The sequence below is a fragment of the Ranitomeya variabilis genome, chromosome 1, assembly GCF_051348905.1.
Source record: "Ranitomeya variabilis isolate aRanVar5 chromosome 1, aRanVar5.hap1, whole genome shotgun sequence".
Taxonomy (NCBI): Eukaryota; Metazoa; Chordata; class Amphibia; order Anura; family Dendrobatidae; genus Ranitomeya; species Ranitomeya variabilis.
In genome coordinates this window covers 193,845,818-193,862,276 of record NC_135232.1, presented here as the reverse complement: position 1 = coordinate 193,862,276, position 16,459 = coordinate 193,845,818, and the positions used below count along the sequence as shown (strand labels likewise).

Below are 16,459 nucleotides of genomic sequence, written 5' to 3'. Positions count from 1 at the left end.
TGCCACCTCTCTCCCTTTCATTCAGTGGGCCATAGAAAGCCTATTTATTTTTTCCGTGATTTGTGTTCTAAAATCTACCTCAACACAAAAACACTACATCAATCAGTGGGAGAAAAATATTGGCCTCAGTCAGGGCTTGTGTGCCACTGCTGTGTGTGCTATCTCTCATTCAGTGGGCTATAGCAAGCCTATTTTTTTTTTTTTTTTTTTTTTTAATATTATTTGGTTTCTAAAGTCTCCCTGAAAAAAAAAAAAAAACATAAAAAAACAGTGGGAGAGTAATATTGCCCTTTCAGCTTGTGTGCCAGTCTTGACTCCTGGGTGTGCCACCTCTCTCCCTTTCATTCAGTGGGCCATAGAAAGCCTATTTATTTTTTGGTTTTTTTAATATTATTTGGTTTCTAAAGTCTCCCTGAAAATAAAAAAAAAAAATACATAAAAAAACAGTGGGAGAGTAATATTGCCATTTCAGCTTGTGTGCCAGTCTTGACTCCTGGGTGTGCCACCTCTCTCCCTCTCATTCAGTGGGCCATAGAAAGCCTTGTTTTTTTGTTTTTTTTTTAATATTATTTGGTTTCTAAAGTCTCCCTGAAAATAAAAAAAAAAAACATAAAAAAACAGTGGGAGAGTAATATTGCCATTTCAGCTTGTGTGCCAGTCTTGACTCCTGGGTGTGCCACCTCTCTCTCTAATTGTGGGCCATAGAAAGCCTATTTATTTTTTGGTTTTTTTAATATTATTTGGTTTCTAAAGTCTCCCTGAAAATAAAAAAAAAAAATACATAAAAAAACAGTGGGAGAGTAATATTGCCCTTTCAGCTTGTGTGCCAGTCTTGACTCCTGGGTGTGCCACCTCTCTCCCTTTCATTCAGTGGGCCATAGAAAGCCTATTTATTTTTTGGTTTTTTTAATATTATTTGGTTTCTAAAGTCTCCCTGAAAATAAAAAAAAAAAATACATAAAAAAACAGTGGGAGAGTAATATTGCCATTTCAGCTTGTGTGCCAGTCTTGACTCCTGGGTGTGCCACCTCTCTCCCTCTCATTCAGTGGGCCATAGAAAGCCTTGTTTTTTTGTTTTTTTTTTAATATTATTTGGTTTCTAAAGTCTCCCTGAAAATAAAAAAAAAAAACATAAAAAAACAGTGGGAGAGTAATATTGCCATTTCAGCTTGTGTGCCAGTCTTGACTCCTGGGTGTGCCACCTCTCTCTCTAATTGTGGGCCATAGAAAGCCTATTTATTTTTTGGTTTTTTTAATATTATTTGGTTTCTAAAGTCTCCCTGAAAATAAAAAAAAAAAATACATAAAAAAACAGTGGGAGAGTAATATTGCCCTTTCAGCTTGTGTGCCAGTCTTGACTCCTGGGTGTGCCACCTCTCTCCCTTTCATTCAGTGGGCCATAGAAAGCCTATTTATTTTTTGGTTTTTTTAATATTATTTGGTTTCTAAAGTCTCCCTGAAAATAAAAAAAAAAAATACATAAAAAAACAGTGGGAGAGTAATATTGCCCTTTCAGCTTGTGTGCCAGTCTTGACTCCTGGGTGTGCCACCTCTCTCCCTTTCATTCAGTGGGCCATAGAAAGCCTATTTATTTTTTGGTTTTTTTAATATTATTTGGTTTCTAAAGTCTCCCTGAAAATAAAAAAAAAAAATACATAAAAAAACAGTGGGAGAGTAATATTGCCATTTCAGCTTGTGTGCCAGTCTTGACTCCTGGGTTTGCCACCTCTCTCTCTAATTGTGGGCCATAGAAAGCCTATTTATTTTTTGGTTTTTTTAATATTATTTGGTTTCTAAAGTCTCCCTGAAAATAAAAAAAAAAAATACATAAAAAAACAGTGGGAGAGTAATATTGCCATTTCAGCTTGTGTGCCAGTCTTGACTCCTGGGTTTGCCACCTCTCTCTCTAATTGTGGGCCATAGAAAGCCTATTTATTTTTTGGTTTTTTTAATATTATTTGGTTTCTAAAGTCTCCCTGAAAATAAAAAAAAAAAATACATAAAAAAACAGTGGGAGAGTAATATTGCCATTTCAGCTTGTGTGCCAGTCTTGACTCCTGGGTGTGCCACCTCTGTCCCTCTCATTCAGTGGGCCATAGAAAGCCTTGTTTTTTTTTTTTTTTTTAAATATTATTTGGTTTCTAAAGTCTCCCTGAAAATAAAAAAAAAATACATAAAAAAACAGTGGGAGAGTAATATTGCCATTTCAGCTTGTGTGCCAGTCTTGACTCCTGGGTGTGCCACCTCTCTCTCTAATTGTGGGCCATAGAAAGCCTTTTTATTTTTTTCCTTCATTTGTGTTTTAAAATCAACCTCAACACAAAAACACTACATCAATCAGTGGGAGAAAAATATTGGCCTCAGTCAGGGCTTGTGTGCCACTCCTGTGCGTGCCATCTCTCATTCAGTGGGCCATAGAAAGCCTTGTTTTTTTGTTTTTTTTTTAAATATTATTTGGTTTCTAAAGTCTCACAGAGAAAAAAAAAAAAATAAATTAGGTGGGAGATTAATATTGACATTAGTGCTTGAGTGACAGTCCTGCGTGTGTGTCATCTCTGTGATTTGGTGTCACAGAAAACAGAGTGTGTAACATTGTGCCTGATTTTCCTTGTGGTCTCACCAACCTGTTAAGGGATATTGAAATCATACTGAAGTTATAGCTCACCGTGTAAGTTGTTTGACAGCAACAAATAAAGTTAGTTTGGTTACGATTTTTAAACAATGAGGAAGTCTGGTGCAAGAGGTCGTCGTGGGCGTTCATTGTCAGCTGGTAATGATGGTAGTGGTAGTGGAGCATCAGGTGGTCGTGGGGATAAAAATATTCCACCTAAGTCTGGAGCTGTGGAGCCAGTTTCGTCGTCAGGCTACACAAGGCCTCGAACGCTCTCTTTTCTGGGAGTAGGAAAACCGCTTTTAAAGGCTGAGCAGCAACAGCAAGTTTTGGCTTACATTGCAGACTCAGCCTCTAGCTCTTTTGCCTCCTCTTCCGAAACTGGTAAATGTAAAAGCAGCGCGTCGCTTGTGGATGTTCACGGTCAGGGACAAGTCGCTTCCTTGTCCTCCTCAGCAAAAACTACAACAAGAGAGAAGGATGCAGCAGGCGACACAACGGGTCACTCCATGGAGCTCTTTACACATACCGTCCCTGGCTTAGAAAGTGAAACATTTAACAGGCCATGCCCATTACAAGTAGATTCTGACATGGAGTGCACTGATGCACAGCCACAGCCAGAGTACTATGCTGCTCCTTTGACTCAGACCACCACATTGCCCTCTCAGGGTACAGATCCACAATCAGACCCTGATGAGACTATGTTGCCCCGCCACGAACGCTATACCACCGACCGACACAGTGACACAGACGAAGTTGCACACGAGCTCGAAGAGGAGGTAATAGATGACCCAGTTATTGACCCTGATTGGCAGCCATTGGGGGAACAGGGTGCAGGCGGCAGTAGTTCAGAAGCGGAGGTGGAGGAGGGGCCGCAGCAGGCATCAACATCGCAACAGGTTCCATCTGCCGGGCCCGTATCTGGCCCAAAACGCGTGTCAAAGCCAAAACCTGTTGGAGGACAGCGTGGCCATCCGGTTAAAGCTCAGTCTGCAATCCCTGAAAAGGGATCCGAGTCTAGGAAGAGTGCAGTCTGGCATTTTTTTAAACAACATCCAACTGATCAGCGCAAAGTCATCTGTCAAAAATGTTCAACTAGCTTAAGCAGAGGTCAGAATCTGAAAAGTCTAAATACTAGTTGCATGCATAGACACTTAACCACCATGCATTTTCAAGCCTGGACTAACTACCAAACGTCCCTTAAGGTTGTAGCACCCTCGGCCAATGAAGCTAGTCAGCAACGCAACATCCCTTCCGTCACTGTAAGGCCACCATTTTCCGCACCACCGGCAGTATCTGTGCAGGTTTCTTTGCCAGCCAAAAGCAGTCAGGGTCAGGGAATCACCAGTTTAGTAGGAGGAAATATTGCATCTAGGGCACCGGCGGAAACAATACCGTCTCCAACCGTCTCTCAGTCTGCCATGTACACCGGCACACCCGAAAGTTCCACGATCTCCTGCTCTCCAGTCCAGCTCACCCTACATGAGACTCTGGTTAGAAAAAGGAAGTACTTATCCTCGCATCCGCGTACACAGGGTTTTAACGCCCACATAGCTAGACTAATCTCGTTAGAGATGATGCCCTACCGTTTAGTTGAAAGCGAAGCTTTTAAAGCCCTGATGGAGTACGCTGAACCACGATACGAGCTACCTAGTCGACACTTTTTTTCCAGAAAAGCCATCCCAGCCCTGCACCAGCATGTTAAACAGCGCATCGTCCATGCACTTAGGCAATCTGTGAGTACAAAGGTGCACCTGACTACAGATGCATGGACCAGTAGGCATGGCCAGGGACGTTATGTGTCCATCACGGCACACTGGGTGAATGTGGTGGATGCAGGGTCCACAGGCGACATCAATTTAGGGACAGTTGTGCCTAGCCCACGGTCTAGGAAACAGTTGGCTGTAGGCGTTCGCACCCCCTCCTCCTCCTCCTCGTCCTCCTGCAGAAGCTACAGCTCTTCCACAGAACGCAGTCGGCCAACCACTCCATCGGCAGATGACACTGTTGCACACCAGTTGTCCCATTATGGGCCAGCTACTGCCAAGCGTCAGCAGGCTGTATTGGCTATGAAGTGTTTGGGCGACAACAGACACACCGCGGAAGTTCTGTCCGAGTTCTTGCAACAAGAAACGCAGTCGTGGCTGGGCACAGTAGATCTTGAGGCAGGCAAGGTAGTGAGTGATAACGGAAGGAATTTCATGGCTGCCATCTCCCTTTCCCAACTGAAACACATTCCTTGCCTGGCTCACACCTTAAACCTGGTGGTGCAGTGCTTATTGAAAACTTATCCTGGGTTCTCCGACCTGCTCCTCAAAGTGCGTGCACTTTGCTCACATATCCGACGTTCGCCTGTACACGCCAGCCGTATGCAGACCTATCAGCGGTCTTTGAACCTTCCCCAGCATCGCCTAATCATAGACGTTGCAACAAGGTGGAACTCAACACTGCACATGCTTCAGAGACTGTGCGAACAGAGGCGTGCTGTTATTTATTTGTGGGAGGATACACGGGCAGGCAGTAGGATGGCAGACATGGAGTTGTCAGGTGTGCAGTGGTCGAAGATACAAGACATGTGTCAAGTCCTTCAGTGTTTTGAGGAATGCACACGGCTGGTTAGTGCAGACAACGCCGTAATAAGCATGAGCATCCCCCTAATGCGTCTGCTGATGCAAAGTTTGACGCACATAAAGGAGCAGGCGTCTGCACCAGAGGAAGAGGGAAGCCTTGATGACAGTCAGCCATTGTCTGGTCAGGGCAGTGTACAGGACGAGGTAGCGGGCGAAGAGGAGGTGGAGGACGAGGAGGATGATGGGGATGAGTATATTTTTAATGCCGAACCTTTCCCGGGGGCACAGGAAATTGGTTGCGTGTCACGGCCGGGTTCTGGTTTTTTGAGGGACACAAGTGACGTAGATTTGCCTGCAACTGCCCCTCAACCAATCACAACCGGAGATTTGACAACTGGAACTTTGGCCCACATGGCGGATTATGCCTTACGTATCCTAAAAAGGGACACACGCATTACGAAAATGATGAACGATGACGATTACTGGTTGGCCTGCCTCCTTGATCCACGCTATAAAGGCAAATTGCAAAATATTATGCCACATGAGAACTTGGAACTAATATTAGCAACCAAACAATCAACTCTTGTTGACCGTTTGCTTCAGGCATTCCCAGCACACAGCGCACGTGATCGTTCTCACACAAGCTCCAGGGGGCAGCAGACTAGGAGTGTTAGGGGTGCACACATCAGAAGTGGCGTTGGACAGAGGGGTTTTCTGACCAGGTTGTGGAGTGATTTTGCTATGACCGCAGACAGGACAGGTACTGCTGCATCAATTGAAAGTGACAGGAGACAACATTTGTCCAGTATGGTTACTAACTATTTTTCATCCCTTATCGATGTTCTCCCTCAACCGTCATTCCCATTTGATTACTGGGCCTCCAAATTAGACACCTGGCCAGAATTGGCAGAATATGCATTGCAGGAGCTTGCTTGCCCGGCAGCAAGTGTCCTATCAGAAAGAGTATTCAGTGCTGCAGGTTCAATATTAACCGAAAAAAGGACTCGTCTGGCTACCCAAAATGTTGACGATCTAACATTCATTAAAATGAACCACAACTGGATTTCGAAATCTTTTGCCCCACCTTGCCCGGCCGACACCTAGCTTTCCTATGAAAAGCTCTTGCCTGTGAATTACTTTTCTAATGTCTAATTTGCTGCAGCTGATTGTACAGCATACGACATGTTTACACCTCCCTAAATGGCAAAACTCCCCACACGGGGCCGTGGTATCGCGACTTGGCGCAAGCACCCGTGAGACTGCTGTTTGTCTGAAGAGGTGGGTGTGCTCGCTTTTGGTTGACGGCATTGCTACTGGGTCCCTCATAGTACAATGTAGTGTCTCTGGCGGTGGTGGTGCGCACCCAACGTCAGACACACCGTTGTAACATGAGGGGCCCTGGGGCGGTCCCGCCGGCCTCAAGAGAGTTCCCCCCTACCCCAGCTCAAAATGTGCTCTACCACGTGCAAAATTATGTCGCACAGCTCCACCAATCTTTAGTCTATTCGCTGACATCATTCAATGTCTGGCACTGACAATACAAATTTGTAGACATCTATGATGCAACTTAAAGTAGTCTGTGTCTGTGTCCTATATTGGCACCATTAAATAGTTACTGCCAAATTACAATGTCAGAAACTCAGTAGATGAGCCCACCCCTGTACCTAAGTATGCCACCTTTTTTTTTTGTTTTGGTTGTTTTGCGAGACATTAACATCTATTTATATTTTGGGAGTACTGGGACAGACACTCCTTGCACTACTCCTCCACTCACCACCAAGCTGCCTGTGTATCCATGTAACCGCTGTGAAACTGCCATCATGAGCCTATTGTTTGTTATGTTAGGCCTTTGATAGCCTGTCTGCGGTCCCTACTTTAAATACTCCTCCACTGACCAGACCACTGCTGCCCGTGTACCCCTGGAACCAATTATAAAGTGCCTACAGCCAGCCCATTTTCTTATGTTAGGCCTTTGATAGCCTGTCTGCGGTCCCTACTTTAAATACTCCTCCACTCACCACCAAGCTGCCTGCCCGTGTATCCATGTAACCGCTGTGAAACTGCCATCATGAGCCTATTGTTTGTTATGTTAGGCCTTTGATAGCCTGTCTGCGGTCCCTACTTTAAATACTCCTCCACTGACCAGACCACTGCTGCCCGTGTACCCCTGGAACCAATTATAAAGTGCCTACAGCCAGCCCATTTTCTTATGTTAGGCCTTTGAAGCCTGTCTGCGGTCCCTACTTTAAATACTCCTCCACTGACCAGACCACTGCTGCCCGTGTACCCCTGGAACCAATTATAAAGTGCCTACAGCCAGCCCATTTTCTTATGTTAGGCCTTTGAAGCCTGTCTGCGGTCCCTACTTTAAATACTCCTCCACTCACCACCACCAAGCTGCCTGCCCGTGTATCCATGTAACCGCTGTGAAACTGCCATGAGCCTATTGTTTGTTATTTTAGGCCTTTGATAGCCTGTCTGCGGTCCCTACTTTAAATACTCCTCCACTCACCACCAAGCTGCCTGCCCGTGTATCCATGTAACCGCTGTGAAACTGCCATCATGAGCCTATTGTTTGTTATGTTAGGCCTTTGATAGCCTGTCTGCGGTCCCTACTTTAAATACTCCTCCACTGACCAGACCACTGCTGCCCGTGTACCCCTGGAACCAATTATAAAGTGCCTACAGCCAGCCCATTTTCTTATGTTAGGCCTTTGAAGCCTGTCTGCGGTCCCTACTTTAAATACTCCTCCACTGACCAGACCACTGCTGCCCGTGTACCCCTGGAACCAATTATAAAGTGCCTACAGCCAGCCCATTTTCTTATGTTAGGCCTTTGAAGCCTGTCTGCGGTCCCTACTTTAAATACTCCTCCACTCACCACCACCAAGCTGCCTGCCCGTCTATCCATGTAACCGCTGTAAAACTGCAATGAGCCTATTGTTTGTTATTTTAGGCCTTTGATAGCCTGTCTGCGGCCCCTACTTGCAATACTCCTCCACTGACCACAATGCTGCCTGGAGTGCCTGCCTGTGTATCCATGTAACCGATGTAAAACTGCCATGACTGCCTACTGTTTGTTATTTTAGGCCTTTGATAGCCTGTCTGCAGCCCCTACTTGCAATACTCCTCCACTGACCACACCAATGCTGCCCGTGTACCCCTGGAACCTATTTAAAAGTTCATAGAGCCTAGTTATATATTTTATTTACTATTAATAAGGCCATGATGGACTACGCTGTACCACGCTACAAGCTAACCAGTCGACACTTCTTTTGCGAGAAAAGCCATCCCAACCCTCCACCAGCATGTAGAAGACCGCATTGTCCATGCACTCTGGCAATCTGTGAGTACAAAGGTGCACCTGACAACAGACGCATGGACCTGTAGGCATGGCCACGGAAGATTACGTGTCCATTACGGCGCAATGGGTTAATGTGGTGGATGCATGGTCCACAGGGGACAGCCTACTAAGTCTGTCTGCAGTCCCTAATTCAAATTGTGCTCCACTGTCTAAATCGGAACTTCCACCTTCTGGCTTTCGGCCTATAGTATCAGAAATTAAACTGCATTTGGCCTTCAACTTTGGTTAGGGCCTACTAACGGCTTCTGCCCCTCCCTGGTGTTGCCCTCAACTAAATAAAGCTGAGCTTCAACCTTCTGCTCCAAATTACCATTTTGAAAAATGCAATAGGCTTTTCAGGCCTACTAAAGGAGTCTGTCTGTGTGCCCCTCCCTGGTGTTGTCCTCAACTAAATAAAGCTGAGCTTCAACCTTCCGGCTCTCATTATGTGGTTTTAAAAAAAAAAAAGGTGGTTAGGGCCTACTAACGGCTTCTGCCCCTCCCTGGTGTTGTCCTCAACTAAATAAAGCTGAGCTTCAACCTTCCGGCTCTCATTATGTGGTTTTAAAAAAAAAAAAGGTGGTTAGGGCCTACTAACGGCTTCTGCCCCTCCCTGGTGTTGTCCTCAACTAAATAAAGCTGAGCTTCAACCTTCCGGCTCTCATTATGTGGTTTTAAAAAAAAAAAGGTGGTTAGGGCCTACTAACGGCTTCTGCCCCTCCCTGGTGTTGTCCTCAACTAAATAAAGCTGAGCTTCAACCTTCCGGCTCTCATTATGTGGTTTTAAAAAAAAAAAAGGTGGTTAGGGCCTACTAACGGCTTCTGCCCCTCCCTGGTGTTGTCCTCAACTAAATAAAGCTGAGCTTCAACCTTCCGGCTCTCATTATGTGGTTTTAAAAAAAAAAATGGTGGTTAGGGCCTACTAACGGCTTCTGCCCCTCCCTGGTGTTGTCCTCAACTAAATAAAGCTGAGCTTCAACCTTCCGGCTCTCATTATGTGGTTTTAAAAAAAAAAAGGTGGTTAGGGCCTACTAACGGCTTCTGCCCCTCCCTGGTGTTGTCCTCAACTAAATAAAGCTGAGCTTCAACCTTCCGGCTCTCATTATGTGGTTTTAAAAAAAAAAAAGGTGGTTAGGGCCTACTAACGGCTTCTGCCCCTCCCTGGTGTTGTCCTCAACTAAATAAAGCTGAGCTTCAACCTTCCGGCTCTCATTATGTGGTTTTAAAAAAAAAAAAGGTGGTTAGGGCCTACTAACGGCTTCTGCCCCTCCCTGGTGTTGTCCTCAACTAAATAAAGCTGAGCTTCAACCTTCCGGCTCTCATTATGTGGTTTTAAAAAAAAAAAGGTGGTTAGGGCCTACTAACGGCTTCTGCCCCTCCCTGGTGTTGTCCTCAACTAAATAAAGCTGAGCTTCAACCTTCCGGCTCTCATTATGTGGTTTTAAAAAAAAAAAATGGTGGTTAGGGCCTACTAACGGCTTCTGCCCCTCCCTGGTGTTGTCCTCAACTAAATAAAGCTGAGCTTCAACCTTCCGGCTCTCATTAAGTGGTTTTAAAAAAAAAATGGTGGTTAGGGCCTACTAACGGCTTCTGCCCCTCCCTGGTGTTGCCCTCAACTAAATAAAGCTGAGCTTCAACCTTCTGCTCCAAATTACCATTTTAAAAAATGCAATAGGCTTTTCCGGCCTACTAAAGGTGTCTGCCCCTCCCTGGTGTTGTCCTCAACTGAACAAAGCTGAGCTTCCACATTCTGGCTTTCGCCCTATACTATCAGATATTAAACTGCATTTGGCCTACTAGTGTGGTTAGGCCCTTGAAACAGTGTCTGCTGCTCTTGGGTTTGCTACTCCACTGAACAAAGCAATGCCGCCTGTTTAGTCCTGTTACCAATTTTGAACTGCATGTAGCCTACTTTATTCTTTGGCCCTATATCTGTTTCCTCCTCATCCTGCCCATTGCCCAGCCACTGCTAAATGAGTCTGCTGGTACATTGACCGAGACCACTACATTCCCCTTGTACTCTACACAGCCAGAATCTGTCCCTGCTGAAAGTAAGGTTCCCCTTCCCGCATGTTATACCACCTTACACAGGGACAAAGAGGAAGGTGCAGATGAAAGTGCAGGTTCCTTCATCAGGTGGGGGGGCATACTCGTTGGCGACGTCACTGGCACAGGGCCCCTCAGAGTACGCAAAAGTGTCGCTGCTGGTGGGAGGCGCCCCCGCCATGCAAACACACCGCCGTACTTTGAGGGGCCCTGTGCCAGTGGCAATGCGAACGAGTGGGCCCCCCCCCTGCTTGCTCAGGATCACAGCACTTGCAACTTTTAAATAATTACCTTTCCCTGCAACACCGCCGTGACGTAGTCCGCATTTCCTGGGCCCACGAAAAACTTGAGCCGGCCCTACTCCCCCCACAACTTTTGCCAAATGACCCCCAATTCCCTATGCCCAACTATTATTATAAAGTTAATTAAGATTGACAAGCTTCAGAAACAAGAATGGATGTTTTTGGCATTAAAATGGGCACTGTAGGTGTTTTCCTGGCCTCCACTCACTGCCGACTATGCTTCCCCATTGACTTGCATTGGGTTTCGTGTTTCGGTCGATCCCCGACTTTTAGCGATAATCGGCCGACTGCACTCGACTCGACTCTGGACAAAATCGGGTTTCCCAAAACCCTACTCGATCTTAAAAAAATGAAAGTCGCTCAACCCTACTTGTCAGCATTGCAGATCCCATCCACTCTAACCTTAGTGACAGGACAGAGTCTGCCATCCAGAGCTTCTGGTTCTGACATCTTCTCTATCACCAGCACCGCCCGCAGAGTGAATACGGCAGAGTCCTGGTGACAGAAGCAGAAGTCACAAGAGCAGGTTCTGGTGGAGATTTGACACTCTTATTCCAATTTGTATGAGAATACCTGGAAATTTAATCTGAGGGTCTGTACTTTAAGTCCATATTGATTATATAACTGTATCTTGAATATGTTTAGGTAAACAGTTACAATGACAAAACTTGTGTTAGTGTCCAAATGTTTCTGGAACCTAACTACCACATTTTTAGGATTATGAGACGCACTTGTTTTCCCCCAAATTTGGGTGGAAAATAAGAGTATGTCTTATAATCCAAATATAACTTATCAGCTTTGGTGGAGCAAGGTCACACAAGGCAGGGTCGCTGCTGCAAGAGGCTGGCTGCAGCAGGAGTGGGGCTATGGTGTGGGTCCCAGGCAGGGAGGAAGGGATGCCCCAGCAGTGCGAGGCTGCAGGTCCTGGGCTTTCAGAAAATGTTGGCAGTGAGTAAAATGCCCATACCTCTCATCGATTTCCCTGTGGTGGGCTTGCGGAAAATGGCCGAAGCAATGCATGCGCATATTGACATTTCAATGACCATGCCTCCTTTGACATACAGCACTGACCATGCCTCCTTTGACCCTGATCCACTGCAGCCACCCCCTTTCTCAGTACACTACCATAAAATCAGACTGTAAGATGTACTAACATTTTATAAAAAATGTTTTACTTTTTTCCTTCCCAAAATTGGGGTGCGTCTTATGGTCTGATGCATCTTATAGTCCACAAAATACGGATATATATATATACCATATTTTTCGGATTAAAAGACGCACTTTTTCCCCAAAAATTTTGGGGAAAAATGGGGGTGCACCTTTTAATGCGGATATACCTTACCGATGCCATTGCTGCAGGCCACAGGCTGGGATGACAGGGTGTTGGGAGGTGCTATTGGTGCCCGGCACTGCTACTGTGAGTGCTCAGTGCTGCGGGGTGCCGCTGCTGTAAGTGCTCAGTGCTGCGGGGTGCCCAGTGGCACTGTGGGTTGCCCGGTGGTGCTGTAGGGGTGCCCAGCGGTGCTGCAGGGGTGTCCGGTGCTGCTGCTGATGTTTGCGATGCTGCGGAGGGCTCTGCCGTCATTTTGTGAAAGGCCATAGCCCCTTGCAGTTCCATGGTTTCCTGTGTGGTGGACTCTGGGAAAATGGCTGCTGGAGGGCGGCACATGCGCAGTTGGAGATCTTGGCACCAAGATTTTCGGAGATAAAATCTCGGCGCTGAGAAAAAAATGGCAGATGAGCAGGGAATATTGAATATTGGTCTGAGTGCATTCCGATTTTTTTATCGGATTGCACTCGTCTGTTTTTCTCGCAAATGAGTATGAGCCCTAATACTGTACATTAATAGGTTGTTTTTTAATAATGTAGGGTGAATGAGATGTAAATCTCAAAAATAGAAACTAGAGATGAACAAATCTATTAAAATTCAAATTTGACAGTTTTGCTGAAATTTTCCCAAAAATTGGGTTAGAAAGTACTGCAAATAGTGTTGAGCATTCCGATACCGCAAGTATCGGGTATCGGCCGATACTTGCGGTATCGGAATTCCGATATCGAGATCTGATACTTTTGTGGTATCGGGAATCGGAATCGGAAGTTTCCAGTGTATGGTTTCCAGGGTCTGAAGGAGAGGAAATTCTCCTTCAGGCCCTGGGATCCATATGAATGTGTAAAATAAAGAATTAAAATAAAAAATATTGATATACTCACCTGTCCGGAGGCCCCTGGACATCACCGCTGGTAACCGGCAGCCTTCTTTGTTTAAAATGAGCGCGTTCAGCACCTTCCATGATGTCACGGCTTCTGATTGGTCGCGTGCCGCTCATGTGACCGCCACGCGACCAATCACAAGCCGCGACGTCATCCCTCAGGTCCTAAATTCCCTTCTAGGAATTTAGGACCTGAGGGATGACGTCACGGCTTCTGATTGGTCGCGTGGCGGTCACATGAGCGGCACGCGACCAATCAGAAGCCGTGTCGTCATGGAAGGTGCTGAACGCGCTCATTTTAAGCAAAGAAGGCTGCCGGTTCACAGCGGTAAGGTCCAGGCTGCGTCGGAGAGGTGAGTATATCAATATTTTTTATTTTAATTCTTTATTTTACACATTAATATGGATCCCAGGGCCTGAAGGAGAGTTTCCTCTCCTTCAGACCCTGGGAACCATCAGGGATACCTTCCGATACTTGAGTCCCATTGACTTGTATTGGTATCGGGTATCGGTATCGGATCAGATCCGATACTTTGCCGGTATCGGCCGATACTTTCCGATACCGATACTTTCAAGTATCGGACGGTATCGCTCAACACTAAAAAGCTTTCAGCCCTGAAATATGTGTATGACACACTGAGGTGTCTAAGGAGTTCATATTATCCCTTTCATGTTCTTTACCACAAACACAGCTTTAGTAACGTCAAAGTAACCTTGTCATGTATGGTTGTGGGTAAACTGATGTTAATCATTGTTTAACCCCTTTCCGTAATAGTACGTCCATGTCGGAATCCCTCCCTTTGATGTGGATTCCGGCATTGAGCCCACATCTTTCTTGGCTCAAGCCAACCAGAAGTACTGACTTGCTGACCTGCTCCGTCTTATGGTAGTGGCTGAGGCTTAGTACTACACATCCGCCTCTTATCAAATCAATAGAAGGCAAATTTGTAGTACCCTACGGCGGCCACTACCAGAAGATGGCCAGCTCCGCAAGTGTGTACTTCTGGCCATCAGGCGGTGCTGTAGACATCGATAACAGCGGATCGGCAGGAGTGCCAGGTGTCAGACCCCTGATGATCAGACATTAATGACCTAACCTAAGGATAAGTCATCAATGTAAAAGTAGTGGACAACCTCTTTGAGGCTTCATTTTGTACTGATCTCACAATGTATCTGCCTTAAGGGTGCATGAGCCCCATATTGTGCCTCCATATGATACCTACTTCATATGGTGGAGCATTTAAGTTTTGTCTGTCAGATTGCTCATGTGTCTGACAAAACCCAAATCATGCCATTATCCATTGGACTTTACATACATAGACGGTCTCTCAGTGGAAGCAATTCTGCTGTGCAACCTCCATGGCAGCCAGTATGACCCTTTAATGTAATGCATAGTTATGAAATAATTATGTACAATATAAGTTTTATTTATTTTTTATTTCAGCAACACTAAATCAAACAATAGACATATGCAAACTATACCCAAATCTTTGTCTAAATGGACGGTGTATTCCTAACCTTAATAGTTACCGTTGTGATTGCAACATGGGATATAAGCAGGAGACACAGACAGAATGCAATGGTAAGTAACATTTACATACCAGTTTGATCTTGATATTTTTACCTATTATTATATTTTCTATGTTATATACATATTATATATGCTATATATGATTTTGGAGCTGGGTGTTTTAAGATCTCATAGAAGATGGTGCCAAATGCATTTGCTTGGATTACAACTTTCAACTTTCTAAAATTTACTTTCTGAAGGACAAGGATAAACATACAAGAAAAAGAGAGATTTGTAATGCACAGTAACGCTGCCCTAATGCGTACTCCGCACCCCAGGGTGTCATTAATAGCAATTTAAAGCATGATACATGGAATGCTTATTATAAGCATTTCTAACCACCTAAATTAAATGAGTGAACTACAATAACTTATACATAATTAGTAAATGGACAGAGTTTATTTTGGAAATGAATAGATTATTTTTGAAATTATCTGATAACATAGAGTCTGAGGAAATGCTCCACATGGAAATAAACACATTCAAGCAAATAATTTAAATTTGACTTTGTGCAATTTGAATAATTGTACTGTTTGGATATTTACTGTTTAGTAAAAGTAATTGGACATTTTACTTAAAATCTCTGGCCTAAATAATAACATAACCTTAATGATATAGTTTGAACACAGTATATTCTTTTCATTACTGCAAACAGATGTTGATGAATGCACTTCAAATCCATGTACAAATGGCGACTGTGTTAATACACCTGGATCGTATTATTGTAAGTGCCATTCTGGGTTCCAAAGAACTCCTACCAATAAAGCATGTATTGGTAAGTCTAATTATTTTACTATAGTGACTATAACATTCATAACTGAACTTGTCCCTATTACCTCGGCATCTGTCGCCAGGTGGTACTGCACCTTCTTTGCGTATGACACAGGACGATAAAATAGCTATCCTGTTGGTTGATTTCTGGGACTTGTTATTCTATCCAGACATGAAGCTTGTGGGTTAATTTTAATTTTGTTCAACTAATTATCTCATTGTTGTGAGATTTGGGTGGAACTATATTCTATTTAACCTCAAAGTAGTTTCTATCTGCCAGTTATTGTTTGCTACTACCTTGGTTTCTTACTTTCTCTGTGCCTAGTAACCTAAATATTCATAACTTCTGGTATTTAGTTCCTTACATTAGTTCATTTTTCTGTCTATTTGACTAGCACAAAATTCTATTTCTGACTTTAAAGCCTTGATGACCCTTCTCTTTGCCTGCTGGCTTCACCAGCCAGCAGCCACTTCATAGACCTAACCCAAGGGGCCCTGCTTGAGTCCAGACCACTATATGGGGATTAAGTGGTGAAGGTCAGAGTTCCCCAGGGGAGGTATTGATGTATGTAGTGGCTTGTTCAAAGCCTGTCAGTGGAAGTCCTATTAAGAGCTGTCAGGCTACCTTGAGCAAAGCTTCATTTCAGTAACTTTCCCCTTTACTCAGAAGTCCAGAGTACATGAGCTAATGTGAATGTATTGTATTACCAGATTACCAGTACTAAAATATTTTGTGTTATTGTTGCTTTTCAAATGTTTAATATGAAAGCTAAGGAAAAATTCAGGACATAACATAAAAATGTATATTTCAGCTGCAAATATGAGAACTGAGAATGAAGACCAGTCTACTTTACTGTGACTCCTAGCATCCTATTTACAGTAGTTGTTAATTATGGATTTTAATCTGTTAGCTAAAGTAATAAAATATCTAACATAATCATTTTAGTCAAAAGTACAGTATCTTAGCTAATTTGAGAAATGTTTTAGATAATTTCAGAAACGAAATCAGTATAGGATTAAACCTTAGCTTTACTTA

At 44.3% G+C, this 16,459-nt stretch overlaps 1 protein-coding gene across 1 annotated transcript in view; it reads left to right on the top strand.

The window, feature by feature from the left end:
- FBN2 (fibrillin 2) overlaps window positions 1–16,459 on the top strand; it is a 379,678-nt gene that overhangs the window by 162,350 nt on the left and 200,869 nt on the right. The window contains exons 11-12 of the mRNA XM_077291494.1: window positions 14,527–14,664; window positions 15,308–15,427. Of these exons, the coding sequence (XP_077147609.1) occupies window positions 14,527–14,664; window positions 15,308–15,427 (258 nt within the window). The remainder of the gene's footprint in view (window positions 1–14,526; window positions 14,665–15,307; window positions 15,428–16,459) is intronic.